At 45.9% G+C, this 14,337-nt stretch overlaps 1 protein-coding gene across 3 annotated transcripts in view; it reads right to left on the reverse strand.

The window, feature by feature from the left end:
- Hkdc1 (hexokinase domain containing 1) overlaps positions 1-14,337 on the reverse strand; it is a 73,626-nt gene that overhangs the window by 28,865 nt on the left and 30,424 nt on the right. For all 3 annotated transcript variants that reach the window (XM_005325960.4, XM_078041122.1, XM_078041130.1), the window contains exons 11-17: positions 14,022-14,167; positions 13,814-13,933; positions 11,211-11,306; positions 10,990-11,089; positions 9,106-9,289; positions 6,812-6,967; positions 3,482-3,715 (exon numbers count right to left, since the gene is read on the reverse strand). In XM_005325960.4, the coding sequence (XP_005326017.1) occupies positions 3,482-3,715; positions 6,812-6,967; positions 9,106-9,289; positions 10,990-11,089; positions 11,211-11,306; positions 13,814-13,933; positions 14,022-14,167 (1,036 nt within the window). The remainder of the gene's footprint in view (positions 1-3,481; positions 3,716-6,811; positions 6,968-9,105; positions 9,290-10,989; positions 11,090-11,210; positions 11,307-13,813; positions 13,934-14,021; positions 14,168-14,337) is intronic.

The raw sequence follows: 14,337 nt of genomic DNA on the forward strand, positions 1-14,337 counted from the left end.
CAGCAACATTTTTTAATTTGGGGGGGGCAGGGGGCGGGGTACCAGGAATTGAACTCAGGGACACTTGACCACTGAGCCACATCCCCAGCCCTATTTTGCATTTTATTTAGAGACAGGGTCTCACTGAGTTGCTTAGTGCCTGGCCTTTGCTGAGGCTGGCTTTGAACTCCTGATCCTCCTGTGTCAAACTCCCAAGCTGCTGGGATTACAGGCATGTGCTATCTCACCTGGCACATTTAAAAAAATTTTTTTTTAAGTTGTAGGTGGACACATTACCTTTATTTTATTTTTATGTGGTGCTGAGGGTTGAACCCCATGCCTCATGCATGCTAGGCGAGCGCTCTGCCCCTGAGCCACAGCCCCAGTCCCATTTTTAATTTTTGATAAAGTACAATTTGTCTTTTTTTTGGTTATTGTGGCTTATTTCTTTTTTCTTTTTATGTCAGATTTAAGAAACCATTATCTCATCCAAGGTCACAAAGATTTACATAACGTTTTCCTCTAAGATTTTTCAGTTTCAGCTCCTCCATTAGGGCTTGGATTCATTTTGAGTTAACTGCCATGTGTGGTGGGAGGCAGGTGTCCTACTCTGTATTCTTGTTGGTGTCTACCCAGTTGTCACACCGTGGGTTGAAAAGACTGGGCTTTTGCCATGGAATGGCTTTGGTGCCTTTATCAAAAATCAATTGACCTATATATAAGGGTTTATTTCTGGATTGTCAATTACATTCCATTGATTTATATGTCTGTATTTATGCCAGTACCATACTGACTTAATCACTGATTTTAAAATCAGGAAATGTGAGTTTGAAAACTTTAAAAAATATTTTTTTTTAGTTGTCAATGGACCTTTAATTAATTAATTTATTTACATGTAGTACTGAGAATCAAACCCAGCGTCTCACACCATCCTAGGCAAGCGCTTTATCACTGAACTACGACCCCAGCCCTACAACTCTCTTATTATTCAAGATTGTTGGGGCTGTTCTGGGGCCTTACATTGAATACACATGAATTTTAGGAGCAACTTGACAATTTCTCCAAAATAACCAATTGGATCCCCCCGCCCCAGTGCTGGGGATGGAGGCCAGGGCCTCACACCTGTTGGGCAAGTGCTTCACTACTGAGCTGCAAACCCAGCCCAGATGGGATATTGATAGGGATTATGTGGAATCTGTAGATCAATTTGGGTATTATTGCTCTCATAGTAATATTAAGTCCTTCAGTCCATGAACATGAGATGTCTCTCCATTTACCTATATTATTTCTTCTTTATTGTCTTTAGATGTTTTGCAATTTTCAGAGTAAAAATCTTATACTTCTTTGGTTAAGTGTATTCCTAAGTATTCTGTTCTTTTGATGCTATTGTAAGTGGAATTGCTTTCTTTTATTTTTTTATTTTTATTTTATTTATTATTTTGTGTGCGTGGTGCTGAGCATTGAACCCAGGGCCTTGTGCATGGGAGGCAAGCACTCTACCAACTGAGCTATATCCCCAGCCCTATTTATTTATTTTTATGTGATGCTTAGGATCGAACCCAGTACCTCACATGTGCTAGGCAAGCTCTCTACCACTGAGCCACAACCCCAGTCCCAGGAATTGCTGTCTTAGTTTCATTTTTAGGCTGTTCATTGAAAGTATATAAAGTACAATTGACTTTTTCACTGTTCTTATTGTTGTACCAGGGACTAAACCCGGGGTGCTCTACCACTGATCTACATCCCCAGCCCTCTTCATTTTATTTTATTTTATGAGGCAGGGTGTCACCAAATTGCCCAGGCTGGCCTCAAACGTGGGAGCCTCCTGTCTCAGCCTGCTGAGGAGCTGGATTGACATGTGCCACCATTCCCAGGTACAATTGACTTTGGTGTATCCATTTTGCATCCTGAACTTTGCTGAACCTGTCTACTAGCTTGAGTATTATTTTTTGAGTGTGTGTGTGGATTCCTTAGGACTTTCTCTATATGAAATCATGTCATTTGCAAATAAAGACAGTTTTCCCTTGGCCTTTCCAATAGAATGTTCTTTGAAAACTTTTCTTCCCTCACTGCCATGGCTAGATTCGATATTGATTTTCCCCTTGAGGGTCACATATTTTTAGTCTGGATTCTGAAAGCCTCACTCATGAATCAATCCTTGTCTGAGAGATAAAAAGCCATGCGATCAGCTGGTGGCCACACTCGAGACAGGACACTGCTGAGCAACAGTGGTGAGAGTGTACTTCTTTGACTTGTCCCTGAGCTTAAAAGCAAAACACCAGCTCTTTTGGGAAGCCAGCGACCTGGGATTGAATTCAGGGGCACTCGACCACTGTGCCACATCCCCAGCGCCATTATGTATTTTATTTAGAGACAGGGTCTCACTGAGTTGCTTAGGGCCTCCCTCAGTTGTTGAGGCTGGCTTTGAACTCGCGATCCTCCTGCCTCAGCCTCCCAAGCTGCTAGGGTTACAGGCGATCGCCCACTCTTTTACCATTCCATACGTTAGCTGTGGGTTTACACAGATGCCTTTTACAAGGTTAAGGAAATTTCTTTATTCCTAGTTTGTGGAGGGCTTTTATTATGATGAGTGCTAGATTTTATCAAGTTCTTTGCACCCATTGAAATAATCATATGGTTCCTATCCCTTGTTCAAGTTTTGATTCAAGGGACCAGACCAAAACTCTGTGACCCCCAGGAGAACACCAAGAGAAGATGCCCGTCAATTACCCACAGCAGAGCAAGGGCTAGCGGTTGAGGCTCACCATAACATCAATGTCTCCGTGAATACAGTTCAACACAAATGGAAATTTTAGAAGCGAGCTATTTCATCACATTTTTACCAAATAAATGCAAAACACTAAACAAAATAATAGCTTTCATTATTAAAGCTATTTAAAACTAATCCCCACAACAACGTATGAGGTGGGTAAGATTTCCGTCCTCATTCTACAAAAAGAACTGAGGCTCAAAGAGGGTGCCAAGCAGCCGGAGGCCTCCCAGCCTCCACTGGGTGGAGCCAAGAGTCAAACCCACGTTTTGCAACAGAGGCTTTTCGTCCTTCTGTCCCAGGACTCTGAGCTAAGAAAATTATCACCAGCTCATATTGGACAAGAGCTCTGTGCCCTGCAAAATAATCAGGTCTCTTTACTACCCTGTGGGGTCAAGTGGGAATATAATAACATGGTTTTCAAGTACGATGCAGAGAGCACTTGACACAAATTAATTCATTTAACCCACGTGCATTTTGCCCTGAGAGGTAGGGATCACTGGGGCTGGCCTGTCACAGAGGAGAAGCCTGGGGTTTGGAGAGGTTGGCTAATATTCCCACACGGTGCCACCAAGAAGCAGAGGCACCCAGACTCCCTTCTTGTCTCTGATTTGACCCTGTCCTTCCTACCCGTGCCAGCCCCCTGCCAGCCAAGGGTGGGGGCACCTCTCCTATGTTGACCGCCAGCACAGCTCCTGCCCCACCCCATTCCCAGCTCCCAGGGCCACTCACTGAGGGTGCAGCTTGTACAGGGTGCCGTCCACGCCCACGGTGATCTTCAGGTGCTCCAGTCCCTGGTCTTCTCTCCTCTTTTCCACGATGGCAGCCAGGCCTGCGCCACAGAGCTGGGCCGCCCTGCGGGACACAGCTCCACACACCTCCTTCACCACGATGCTGTCCTCACACGTGCTATCCAGGCCCAGCTGCTGCAGGATCCTCCGGACCTGGAGGAGGGCCAGCCGGTCGCTGTGGGCAAGCAGAGGAGGGTGTCAGCCCCTGTTTGCTGGGGCTCTGGAACCTGGGCAGCTTGACCACACTCCCCTGCCCCCCCCCACGCATGTCCTGGCGGGAAGAAAGAGAAAATGATCCAGGCAAAGGCGAAGCTGGAACAGAATGCTTAGAAGCTGAGACTCAAGAGGCTCCACCAGCCCAAAAAGTTCCATCATCTTTAAAGAGCAAAGTGTGAGCACCTCTGGTGTGAGGAATGCTCACACCCCTCATCTCACTAGGCATTAATTGTTAGAGTCAGCAACCAATATACCAGAGGCCCATTTTTTTAGAAGAAGAGTCTGAGGTTCAGAGTGCTGGAGACCTGCCTTCTCAGACAACAGAGAAGAGAGGTTCAAACACAAGCCCCCTCCCACCAACTCTAGCACTCTCCCAAGGGCCAGCTCCAGGACTCTGCCCCCATTCATTGGGGGCCAAATTTTCTTTCTGCTTAACTTTTTTTTTTAATTTTTTAGTTGTTTACAGACCTTTATTTTATTCATTTATTTATATAAAACCCAGTGCTTCACACATGCTAGGCAAGTGCTGTACCACTGAGCCACAACTCCAGTCCCTCTGCTTAACTTTTTCTGATTATCTGCTTTCTCTTCCTAACTACAATAGAGCTATATTCTTAGCCGAAGCCAGCACAGGGCTGAGTACATTCAATGAGTAAGGGAACAAATGAAGATAAAATACTTAGCTGGGTGTGGTAGCGCACGCCTGTCATCCCAGCAGCTCAGCAGGCTGAGGCAGGAGGATTGCAAGTTCAAAGCCAGTCTCTGCAACTTAACGAGGCCCTAAGAAACTCAGCGAGACCCAGTCTCTAAATTAAATATTAAAAAAGAGCTGGGGAATAGCTCAGTGGTTAAGCACTTCTGGTTTCAATCCCTGGTACCAAATAAGAAAAGGGGTGGGCACCAAAAAGGACTGTAAATTTATGCAGAGAAACTGTCGTCATAGGGACAGACTGGCCTCAAGTCTAGACCCTAATTATTTCCCAGGAAACTAGTGGTAACGGTGATACTTACACAGAGCTCTGAATATCAACCTAAACAATGTGAAGTTAATCCTTGACTGTCTCAGAGATACTCAGGGAAGATGTGTGTGGTCAAGAAAGAATAACTGTGAAATAACTTACGTGGCCAGAAAAAGGATTGAGCAGGTACGTACCTATAATCCCAGCAACTCAGGAGGCCGAGGCAGGAGGATTACAAGTTTGAGGCCAGCCTCAGAAACTTAACAAGATTGCTAAGTTTTTGAGAATATTTAATGCCATGGAAAATATTCATGACATAGTAAAGAATAGATAATAAAATATTATGTTTGCCCTTGGTTTTTGGTTTGTTTTAATGTCATGCACAGGCCAAAATAAAACAAAAAACCACCACACAACTCAAAAACAAGAAAACAGAAGGAAAGCTATTCAGATGTTGGTAGGATTACCGACATCTTATTTTCTTCCTTTTGCTTACCCATATACTTAAAACTTTTTTTAAAAAAATAAGTGAAGGGGCTGGGGATGTGGCTCAAGCGGTAGCGCGCTCGCCTGACATGCATGTGGCCCGGGTTCGATCCTCAGCACCACATACAAAGATGATATGTCTGCCGAAAACTAAAAAATAAATAAAAAATTTTAAAAAAATAAATGAATAACATTTGTATGGTTAAAAAAAAATTCGCTGTGTGTGGTGGTGCATGCCTATAATCCCAGCTACTCAGGAGGCTAGAGCAATGAACATCAACGACTGGTGATATCACAGAAGACAGACAGACAGCTCAGTACCACCTATGAAATATGCTTGTCCAAAATTCAACACTGAATTAACCAAGCATCTCGATCTAGCTGTAAGTTTTTCAGAAAATACAAGAGACAGAGAAAAATGCTAATTGCTATAATCAGAAAAGTCTAGAATATAGGAAACATAAGATGATAGCTTCCTCAACAAATATGTTTTAAAGAGAAACAAGAAAGGGTGGGAAAGCTGTAGATGAAAACAGATTTTAGAAACATATCAGCCAAATGCCATGCATGGACCTTGTTACAGATGCAAACAACTATTTAAATCACTATCTTTGGGCAATTCAGGAAGTGGGAACACTAGAAGATATTTTGAGATTAAGGCTTATCATTTCCTATTCAGGCATGGTAAAGGTGCTATGGTCGTGCTTTTGTAGTGAACTCATATTTTAGAAATACATTTTGAAATATTTATATTTGAGATGACATAAAACATGGGATTTATTTCAAATTAAGCTAACCCAGAGGTGGGTACAAAATTGTACAGATGAACCCAGTTCAGCCATGAATTGATCATCAATGATGGTGGTGATGGAAACACTGAGTTCATTTTACTATTTCCTCTACCTCTGATATATATAATATGACTGCAATTGTGAAAACATCTTTATATGTAGTCAAGAACTTAAAAGGAAATACAATATATAAAAATCAAAACTATATTTGGTTTTTTGTTTTTATTTTTTGTTTATTGTTGTTGTTTTGGGTACCAGGGATTGAACTCAGGGGTGCTTAACCCCTGAGCCACATCCCCAACCCTTTTTTTATATTTTATTTAGAGACAGGGTCTCACTAAGTTGCTTAGGGGCCTCACTAAGTTGCTGAGATGACTTTGAACTTGCCATCCTCCTGCCTCAGCATCCCAAGATGTTGGGATTATAGGCATGCACCACCACACCTAGCAAAATATCATTATTTGGTAGTGAACATATGGGTGATTTTTTTTAAGACTTTTGTATTATGGACAGATCATCATTTCAGGAATAAAAGAAGATTACTTTTTGGCCTTAATCTAACTCCTGGAGTTGGTCATTTCTGCTAAGGACTCTGAGGCCCACTCAAGCCATCCGCTGGCCTCTCGGCCACACTCAGGGACCTTGGGACTGTGATCTTTTACAGCTGGGGAGAGGGAGCAGCCCAGGCATCAGCCCCCACCCAAATAGGGCCATGATGTTTTAATTTTAAATTCTGAACCCTACTGGAGCCTGGCATGATGACATCACATCCCATTTGGAACGTTTCACACACAGCAGGTAAACTTGATCACATGTCACCTTTCAATCTGGGACAGGAACTTGGTTTCAAAGATGCCCCTGGTCCGGAGTCGCTCTGAAATCTGCCCTCGGAAGAGGAGACCCTGTTTGGTCAGGTCAATCAGGATCTGCCGCACGATCTCCCCCAGGTACATGCCACTGGTCATTTTCTCATATCTGTTTGGAGAACAGGGATAAGTGGGTAAGGACAGGAAAATCAGTGATGGCAAGTGGCTTTGAAAATGCACCCTGGGCCCGGTGTGGAAGGCATACCGTTGCCAGTGGTTCAGGGCGGGCCTGGGGCAGTGGAGGCCTGGAGAGGCTCTCTCCAGATGCAAGGCAGAAAAGAGTGTGCTGTGGGAAGGCAGGATTCTGCCATGTGCACCAGGAACCAGTCCAGCTCTCCCGCATCCCACTGAGAGGTAAGCAAGGACTGGGAGCCCTCCTGCCAATCAGGGACCCACAGAATAACAGAAGGCAAGCATCTGGGGCGCCGGACGCACTGAGCAAAACCTAGTCCTGCTCTTGGCACCAAAGCCCGTTCTCTCTGGCTTTGCTGCAAATCGGATCTATTAGAGGGTCTCCTTGGCTTTGTATGAAGCCATTTATTCCACTAGAATTCATCTACCTGCATGTACATTGAAACTACCTTCACATAAAATGTGCACAAAAAATGTTAGTTCTTCTCTCTTTCCACCAGAGTGTGAGCTCCTGGAGGGCAAACAGCAAGGGAAAAGGGGGCTTGGGAAGCAGCGAGGCACCCAGAAGACACTCTGCCCAGGTAGGTGAACAATGGCTGCAGGGTATCCCAACAACTATGCAGAGCTGGGCTCTCATTGGCTGCAGAGGCCAATGGAGATAGGAGCACGCCTGAGGCTTCCATGCTGGGCTCCTGCTCTCTAAAGGATACGGGATCTTTCAGCCTAAGAAACCAACACCAGGACAGAAGAAGAATGGTGACTGCGAGGCCAATTCAAGTGTTCGGCCCTTAAACTGTCAGTCCCAAAACACGGGCCCCAGTGGATACAAACACAAAATTATGACACAAGGACTCTGCCCCTTGTATCTGCCCCAAGTATCAAGAAGAGCCTTGATACTTGGGATGCAGCGATAAGGTTCCACCAGGTGCAGAGGCGCATGCCTGTAATCCCAGCAGTTGCAGAGGCTGAGGTAGGAGGATCGCAAGTTCAAAGCCAGCCTCAGCAACTTAGACCTTGTCTCAAAATAAAAATTCAAAAGGGCTGGGGATGTGGCTCAGTAGTAAAGCACCCCTGGATTTAAACCCTGGTACCAAAAACAAAATCCAAAACAAAGAAAGTCCCTTCTTTTTGGAGAAATTCCTATTTAGCCGGCCTTACCAAAGCTCACCTACCTTCCAGGGACAAAGACTGATGCCAGAGGCAGGCAAGGGGCCATAAGGGCTGGTCCTAGCCTTGCCTGAGCCTCCTCTAGACAACATTCTAGGAACAGTCACGAAGGTGTCCCTGGCCCAGGCATCTCATCACATCCTACCTGCCCACCCTCCCAGTGTCAATATATCTGTATTTCCCCTTAATTTGATATGCAGATACTGAGTCTTGATTGTAATAAAGACCCTTTGGCCTGCAAAAACAGTTACCACCTGGTGCTCTGCAGAAGGGGTTTGCCACCCCCTGTTCCAGTTTGTGGGCCCACGTCAATCATCAAAGCCTCATATAACAGCCCAATCTACCACTCTCTCCCCCACTCCAGCAGGCATATCACCGTGCAAGAGAAAATCTAGTCCCAATTTTTTAAAAGTCATTTTTTCTAGTGTTTTTAGTGTGATGAGTAATTGGTATATACCTTGCCATGGATGGTGACCCATGATGTGACATGCTGTTGCCCTTGAGAACAAGCCCTCCCTCCCCATCCACCACAGGGGCCCGCTTTCCCGTCCCCTAGTCCAGAGATCACCAACCTGGTAGCAGATCTTAAAAGACCAAGGATGTCGATTTCTAAAGTGGACTGATTAAGCGTCCATCCCAGAGAGCTCATTAAGCCAGCACACCCCTGCTCTGCCCCCAGCCCCAGTGAGTAGACCTGTGACAGCTCTCCCTTGCTTCCAGAGCCAAGACTAGCCCTTATGGTTCCTTCTGGAAATTAGAAAAGGAGACACCTTCCTTCTACCTGTGGGAAACATCATATTTTTCTTTCATTGCATTGACAGCTGATGGAGAGTTATAATAAACATGCAAAGCTATCATGTCAACAATACAGAAATAGCACCCGCCTTTAGGCCCTGTAAAGTTGCTCCCTGCACACCCTGTGTAAGTGTCCACATCAGCCCTCTTCACCTCTGTTTGCCAGGATTCAAGGACCCCTCGTCCACCTCCTTGTCGTACTGGGTCCGGATGTCATCTATGCAGCCATTGTCTCCAAATCCTCCCCACTCTGTGTTGATACACATCTTGCCCTCATCCCCGTCCACCAGCTCGATGTTCCGCAACTCCTCCATGTAGCACATGTTGCTTCCTGTCCCTAGAAGAAATTGTGAAGGGAATTTAATTCTCTAAGACACCATGAGGTCTTGGGCAGCGTGGGGCAGTGAATAAGAATCAGGATTGGAGGGCTGGGATAGAGCTCAGTTGGTAGAGTGCTTGCTTCACATGCACAAGTGCACAAGGCCCTGGGTTCAATCCCCAGCACCACAGGACTGGATGAATCCAGCTCTGTACTCAGCTGGCTGGCCTGGGGAAGTTGTTCCAGAGGGTTGTCTGGGCACCTTGAATATAAGCAGCAGGCAGAACAAAAAGATGCAGATCTGCTGAGATGGCTTCAATGCCAGGTAGAGGCTTCACTTCACTCAAATCCTTACCTACTTTGGGAGCTGGGCAGGTTGCTTATTCTCTCTGACTGAGTTTTCTCATCTGCAGGAGGGATGAGCTAGATCTAGGGGGCCACGAGACAAGGCCTGTTTGAATATTGTATATCCCTAGTACCCTCCCTCCCAAAAAATAAAAATAAAAGAAATAAGGCCTGACTTATGAATTTTTTATAAATAAAAAATGAGGTGATATTTATAAGTATTCAATATAAATGGTACCTGACGTCGTCATCATTTCTCTCTGGTTTTTTTTTTTTTTTTTTGGTACCAGGGATTGAACTCAGGGGCACTCGACCACTGAGCCACATCCCCAGCCCTCTTTTGTATTTTATTTAGAGACAGGGTCTCACTGAGTTGCTTAGTGCTTCGCCATTGCTGAGGCTGGCTTTGAACACATGATCCTCCTGCCTCAGCCGCCTGAGCCACAGGAGATTACAGGAATTACAGGCATGAGCCACCGCACCCGGCTTATTTTCATCATCTTTATCAAAACCACAGAGCTTCCCCAGAGTCATAGAATTAGAAGCCAAAGCTGGAAGGGAGCAGAAGGAATCAGCTAGTCTTGGATAAGCAAACTAGGTAAGGGTTTGAGGGAGGTGAAGCCAATCTGCACCTCTTTGTTCTGCCTGCTGCTCATGTTCAAGATGTCCAAACAACCCTCTGGAACAACTTCCCAGGTTCTGTCACTACTCAGTCTGTGCCTGTCACCTGGAGTGACGTTTGTTCACATCTTCACCTGTTCAAATCCCACGTGTCCCTCAACCTCTTAGAGAAGGTTGTTCCTATTTGGAATCTACCCTTGGCCTTAATCACTGCCAAACTTCTTCCAAAGGTCCCTAAAATGTCTGTATTGTTTCAGGCCACTCTCTTCCCCTCTTCTCATTTTCTTTCCAAATCATCTCCTTCCTACGTACCCTAAGAACCAGAGAAACAAGGTGGTGCACATGGGGTCCAGAGTGATTCAATTCTGGTCTCTTTCTTCCTAAGAAAGTCTTGTCCCAAAGCCATCATTTGAAAATCCCTTCTTTCTATGTCATCTCCTTCCTCAACAAAAAGGATCAGCTGACTTAGAACCCTTATTGGAAGAAGATACTAAGTGGAGATTTCAAAATTAGGCAACCTGGAATCCCAATCTTAATTAATTTCTTCTCTGCCTTGGACAGAGCCTCTGCATAATGGAGAAATAGTGAGTTGCCCCACCCGCACCACCTCTTGCTATGTGAGAATCTCTTAAGGATTGGGATGGGATTAGCAAACATGTGACATCTGTAAACTACCATTTTTTCCCTTGCCTATGATCTGGCCTCAGAACTGCTCTCAACATAGTAGTCCAGGCAATTGTCTAACCACTTACCTGCAATCAAGCCAATCTCACAGTTAGGATCTTCATACCCACAGGTCATCATGGTCCCCACTGTGTCATTCACAACCGCAACTATGTCCAGGTCGAACTCCTGCAAAGGAGGAAGTTCTACTGGAAGCAGGATGTGGAGGAGTCACGGGGACTAGGGTGGCAGAGCAGAGGGCCAAGGGGAAGGGGGCAAGGTCAGGCATGAGACTCAACACATGGCCTACATTTCTCCTCTTGATGGCTTCTCTGAGCATGTCCACCACATCCTCCCCTTCACAGTCGGTGGCCTTGAAGCCTTTGGTCCACCCTATGAGTGTTCCCTGAAAGAAAGGAGGGGAAATTCATCTGAGCCATAGTTCACAAGGACCACCATGAACTTCGACTTCTACTAGACACTGACAATTTGATGGCGAGCCAAGCAGGCGGGCTTTTGATTGTGTTTCTGCCTCTGCAGCCCTAACACAGCACGGAGGTGTCACTGAGCAGGATGCCCGGACAAGGTCTAGCACTGTGTGGAGTCACTGCCACGATTCCTATTCTTCAAGGGTCAGCCATGTTCCCTGCCATTACTGCACAGAATCAAAGCACGGGATCAGAAAAGAAGTCCCACTTCTAATTCACCCTAGGATGGATTGAGATGGGATCAAAGGTGCAGTTATATGTTTGACAAAGCATTGTTCCACAAGAACAAAGAAACTAGAGGCATCCTATGATTGCAACGATATCCAGGAGACCTATCATCTTATGCAGGAATATAAAAAATGTTATTCTGCCACTTAAAGTATGCTGCAGGAGAACACTGGATGTTTGAGAACAATGTCCCTTAGGCACTGTTAAGTGAAAGCTCAGTAAACAAATACAGATAGTGAATCATTCTATTTTTATTTTGAAAAATTACATATGCACATGAACCTGGAAAAAGATCTGAAACACTATTTTAGGTTTTTTGTTTGTTTGTTTGTTTTGTTTTGGTACCAGGGATTGAACCCAGGGGTGCTTAACCACTGAGACACATCCACAGCCCTTTTTTATATTTTATTTAGAGACAGGATCTCACTGAAATGCTTAGGCCCTCGCTAAGTTGCTGAGACTGGCTTTGAACTTGTGATCCTCCTGCCTCAGCCTCCGGAGCTGGGATTATAGGCATGCGCCACCATGCCCGGCTATTTTACAATTTTGAGAAGTATTTTAATTTTAAAGAGAAGCCCAAGGTTGTCCTGTTCACCTGAAGCAGATGGCACTCTAGCCCTAGCTCTGCAGCCCAGAAAGTCAGGAGAGGGGACAGCTGGCAGAGCTGGGGAATCTGGACCAAGAGAGGTCTTGGGAAGGAGAGGTGCCCCACCCCTGTGGCTCGATACCACCTCACCCTGAGGCCCTCGGCCAGCAAGCCCCGGTCTCCCTCCTTTTCTCCTCAGTCTTCAAGAAACTGGGCCACTTTGCTCCTTTCCTGCTTGACATGTGTAGACAAATCAGAGAGACAGCCCAACTGAAATACCTCTCTCTTGTAAACTGCAGTTACACAAAAAAATGTTATCTACTTTTCATCTCATTTTTCCTCCAGCCCTGGGCGGTTTTGTTCCCAGCTGCCCACTTGCTCATCTTGTCAGAACAAACTTGTCAGAACAGCTGGAAGAAGAGGCCCTAGAAACCCAGTGCCCCAGGTCAGAAACACAGCTGTGTCCTGGAGCCCATCAGCCCTTCAGGACCGTGGACAGCTCCGCACACAGCTCCCCCCACCACCACCACAGTGTATTGATTCCTAGGGCCACAGTGACACAGGGATAGGATCCTCTTTAAAGAACTAAAACACGACTGACAAGAATGCATTCCCTTCTGACTCCCCATCGCCTCTACTACTAGGAGGTCATCTCTACTATTGGTCCAGCAGGAAACCTTCCAGATCTTTTTCTCTATGCCTATGTACGTTTTTAAATAAATAATTCATACACTATAAACCATAGCTATTTGTTTTCTTCTTCAATGATGCTCCTTCTAGACCTTTCTAAATCACTTGACAGGGATCTGTTACATTCCTTCACTGAACAAAATGTTCCTCAAATATAATTGCAGATAAATTTTGGAATCCATAAAACATACCTTTAAAAAAGGGTGTGTATTTATCCTCATTTTTGTGGGGGAAAGGGAACAAGGGATTGAACTCAGAGGTACTTGATCACTGAGCTACAACACCAGCCCTATTTTGTATTTTATTTAGAGACAGGGTCTCACTGAGTTGCTTAGGGCCTCATTTTTTGCAGAGGCTGGCTTGAATTCTTCATCCTCCTGCCTCAACCTCCCAAACCCTGGGATTACAATTGTGCACTACCATGCCCAGCTCTCCTCATGTTTTAAGTGAGGAAATTAAAGTACAGAGAGTTAAATAAATCATCCAAAGTCACATGGCTAATAAATAGCAAGTTCTGGATTTGAACAACAACAACAAGAAAAAACACACACACATTTTTTTTAACCGTTAAAATATTCCACCATGGCCCAGCTTAGTGATGCACAACTGTAATCCCAGCAGCTCAGGAGACTAAAACAGGAGGATCCCACGTTCAAAGCCAGCCTCAGCCACAGTGAGGCACTAAGCAACTCAGTGAGAACCTGTCTCTAAATCAAATACAAAATAGGGCTGGGGATGTGGCTCAGTGGTCGAATGTCCCTGACTTCAATCCCCGGTACAAAAAAAGAAAAAAATTCTACCATGTGTTTCTAGCTGCTCTGAATTACGACTCCTCAACCAAGTCAAGAGTGCCTGGGAGGAAACCTGAGCTACCCCAGAGGAGGAGAGCGCCCCCCAACCCCCCACCGCAAGCTGCCTCACCTTGTCAATGCTCATCTGCCTGCAGGGAAAGGAGAAGGTGAAGCCCAAAGGCAGCCGGGCTCCCTTGAGGCCCATGTAATCCAGGAAGTCGGCGATGCACTGCACGATGTGGTCGAACAGCTGCGGGGAGAGACACATCCATGCCACTGGGCACCCATCAGGGTGCAAGCGGCGCCCACGGGGCACAAAACTCCCTCCCTACACTCACCTCCTCGCCAGTGCCCTGCATGATCTCCAGGGGGATGGCAAAGATCTTGTTGTACATTCGCACTGACCTCCGTCCGCTTCTGATCTTCACCAGGAGGACCCGGAAGTTAGTCCCCCCTAAATCCAGGGCCAGGAACTTTCCTTTCTCTGTGGGGAGAAAGTGAAGGCTGCGTTCTCCAGGATGCACTCAGGGACTGGTGTCAGGGCACTGGGGGGAGGAGGAGAGGCCCAAGCCCAGCAGACCTGGAGCCGGCCTTCCTGGGCCCCAGACCAGAGGGTCAGCGTCCTGCACAGGGAGTCTGCACCTGACTGAGGCC

This window comes from Ictidomys tridecemlineatus, chromosome 1 (genome assembly GCF_052094955.1).
Source record: "Ictidomys tridecemlineatus isolate mIctTri1 chromosome 1, mIctTri1.hap1, whole genome shotgun sequence".
Classification (NCBI taxonomy): domain Eukaryota; kingdom Metazoa; phylum Chordata; class Mammalia; order Rodentia; family Sciuridae; genus Ictidomys; species Ictidomys tridecemlineatus.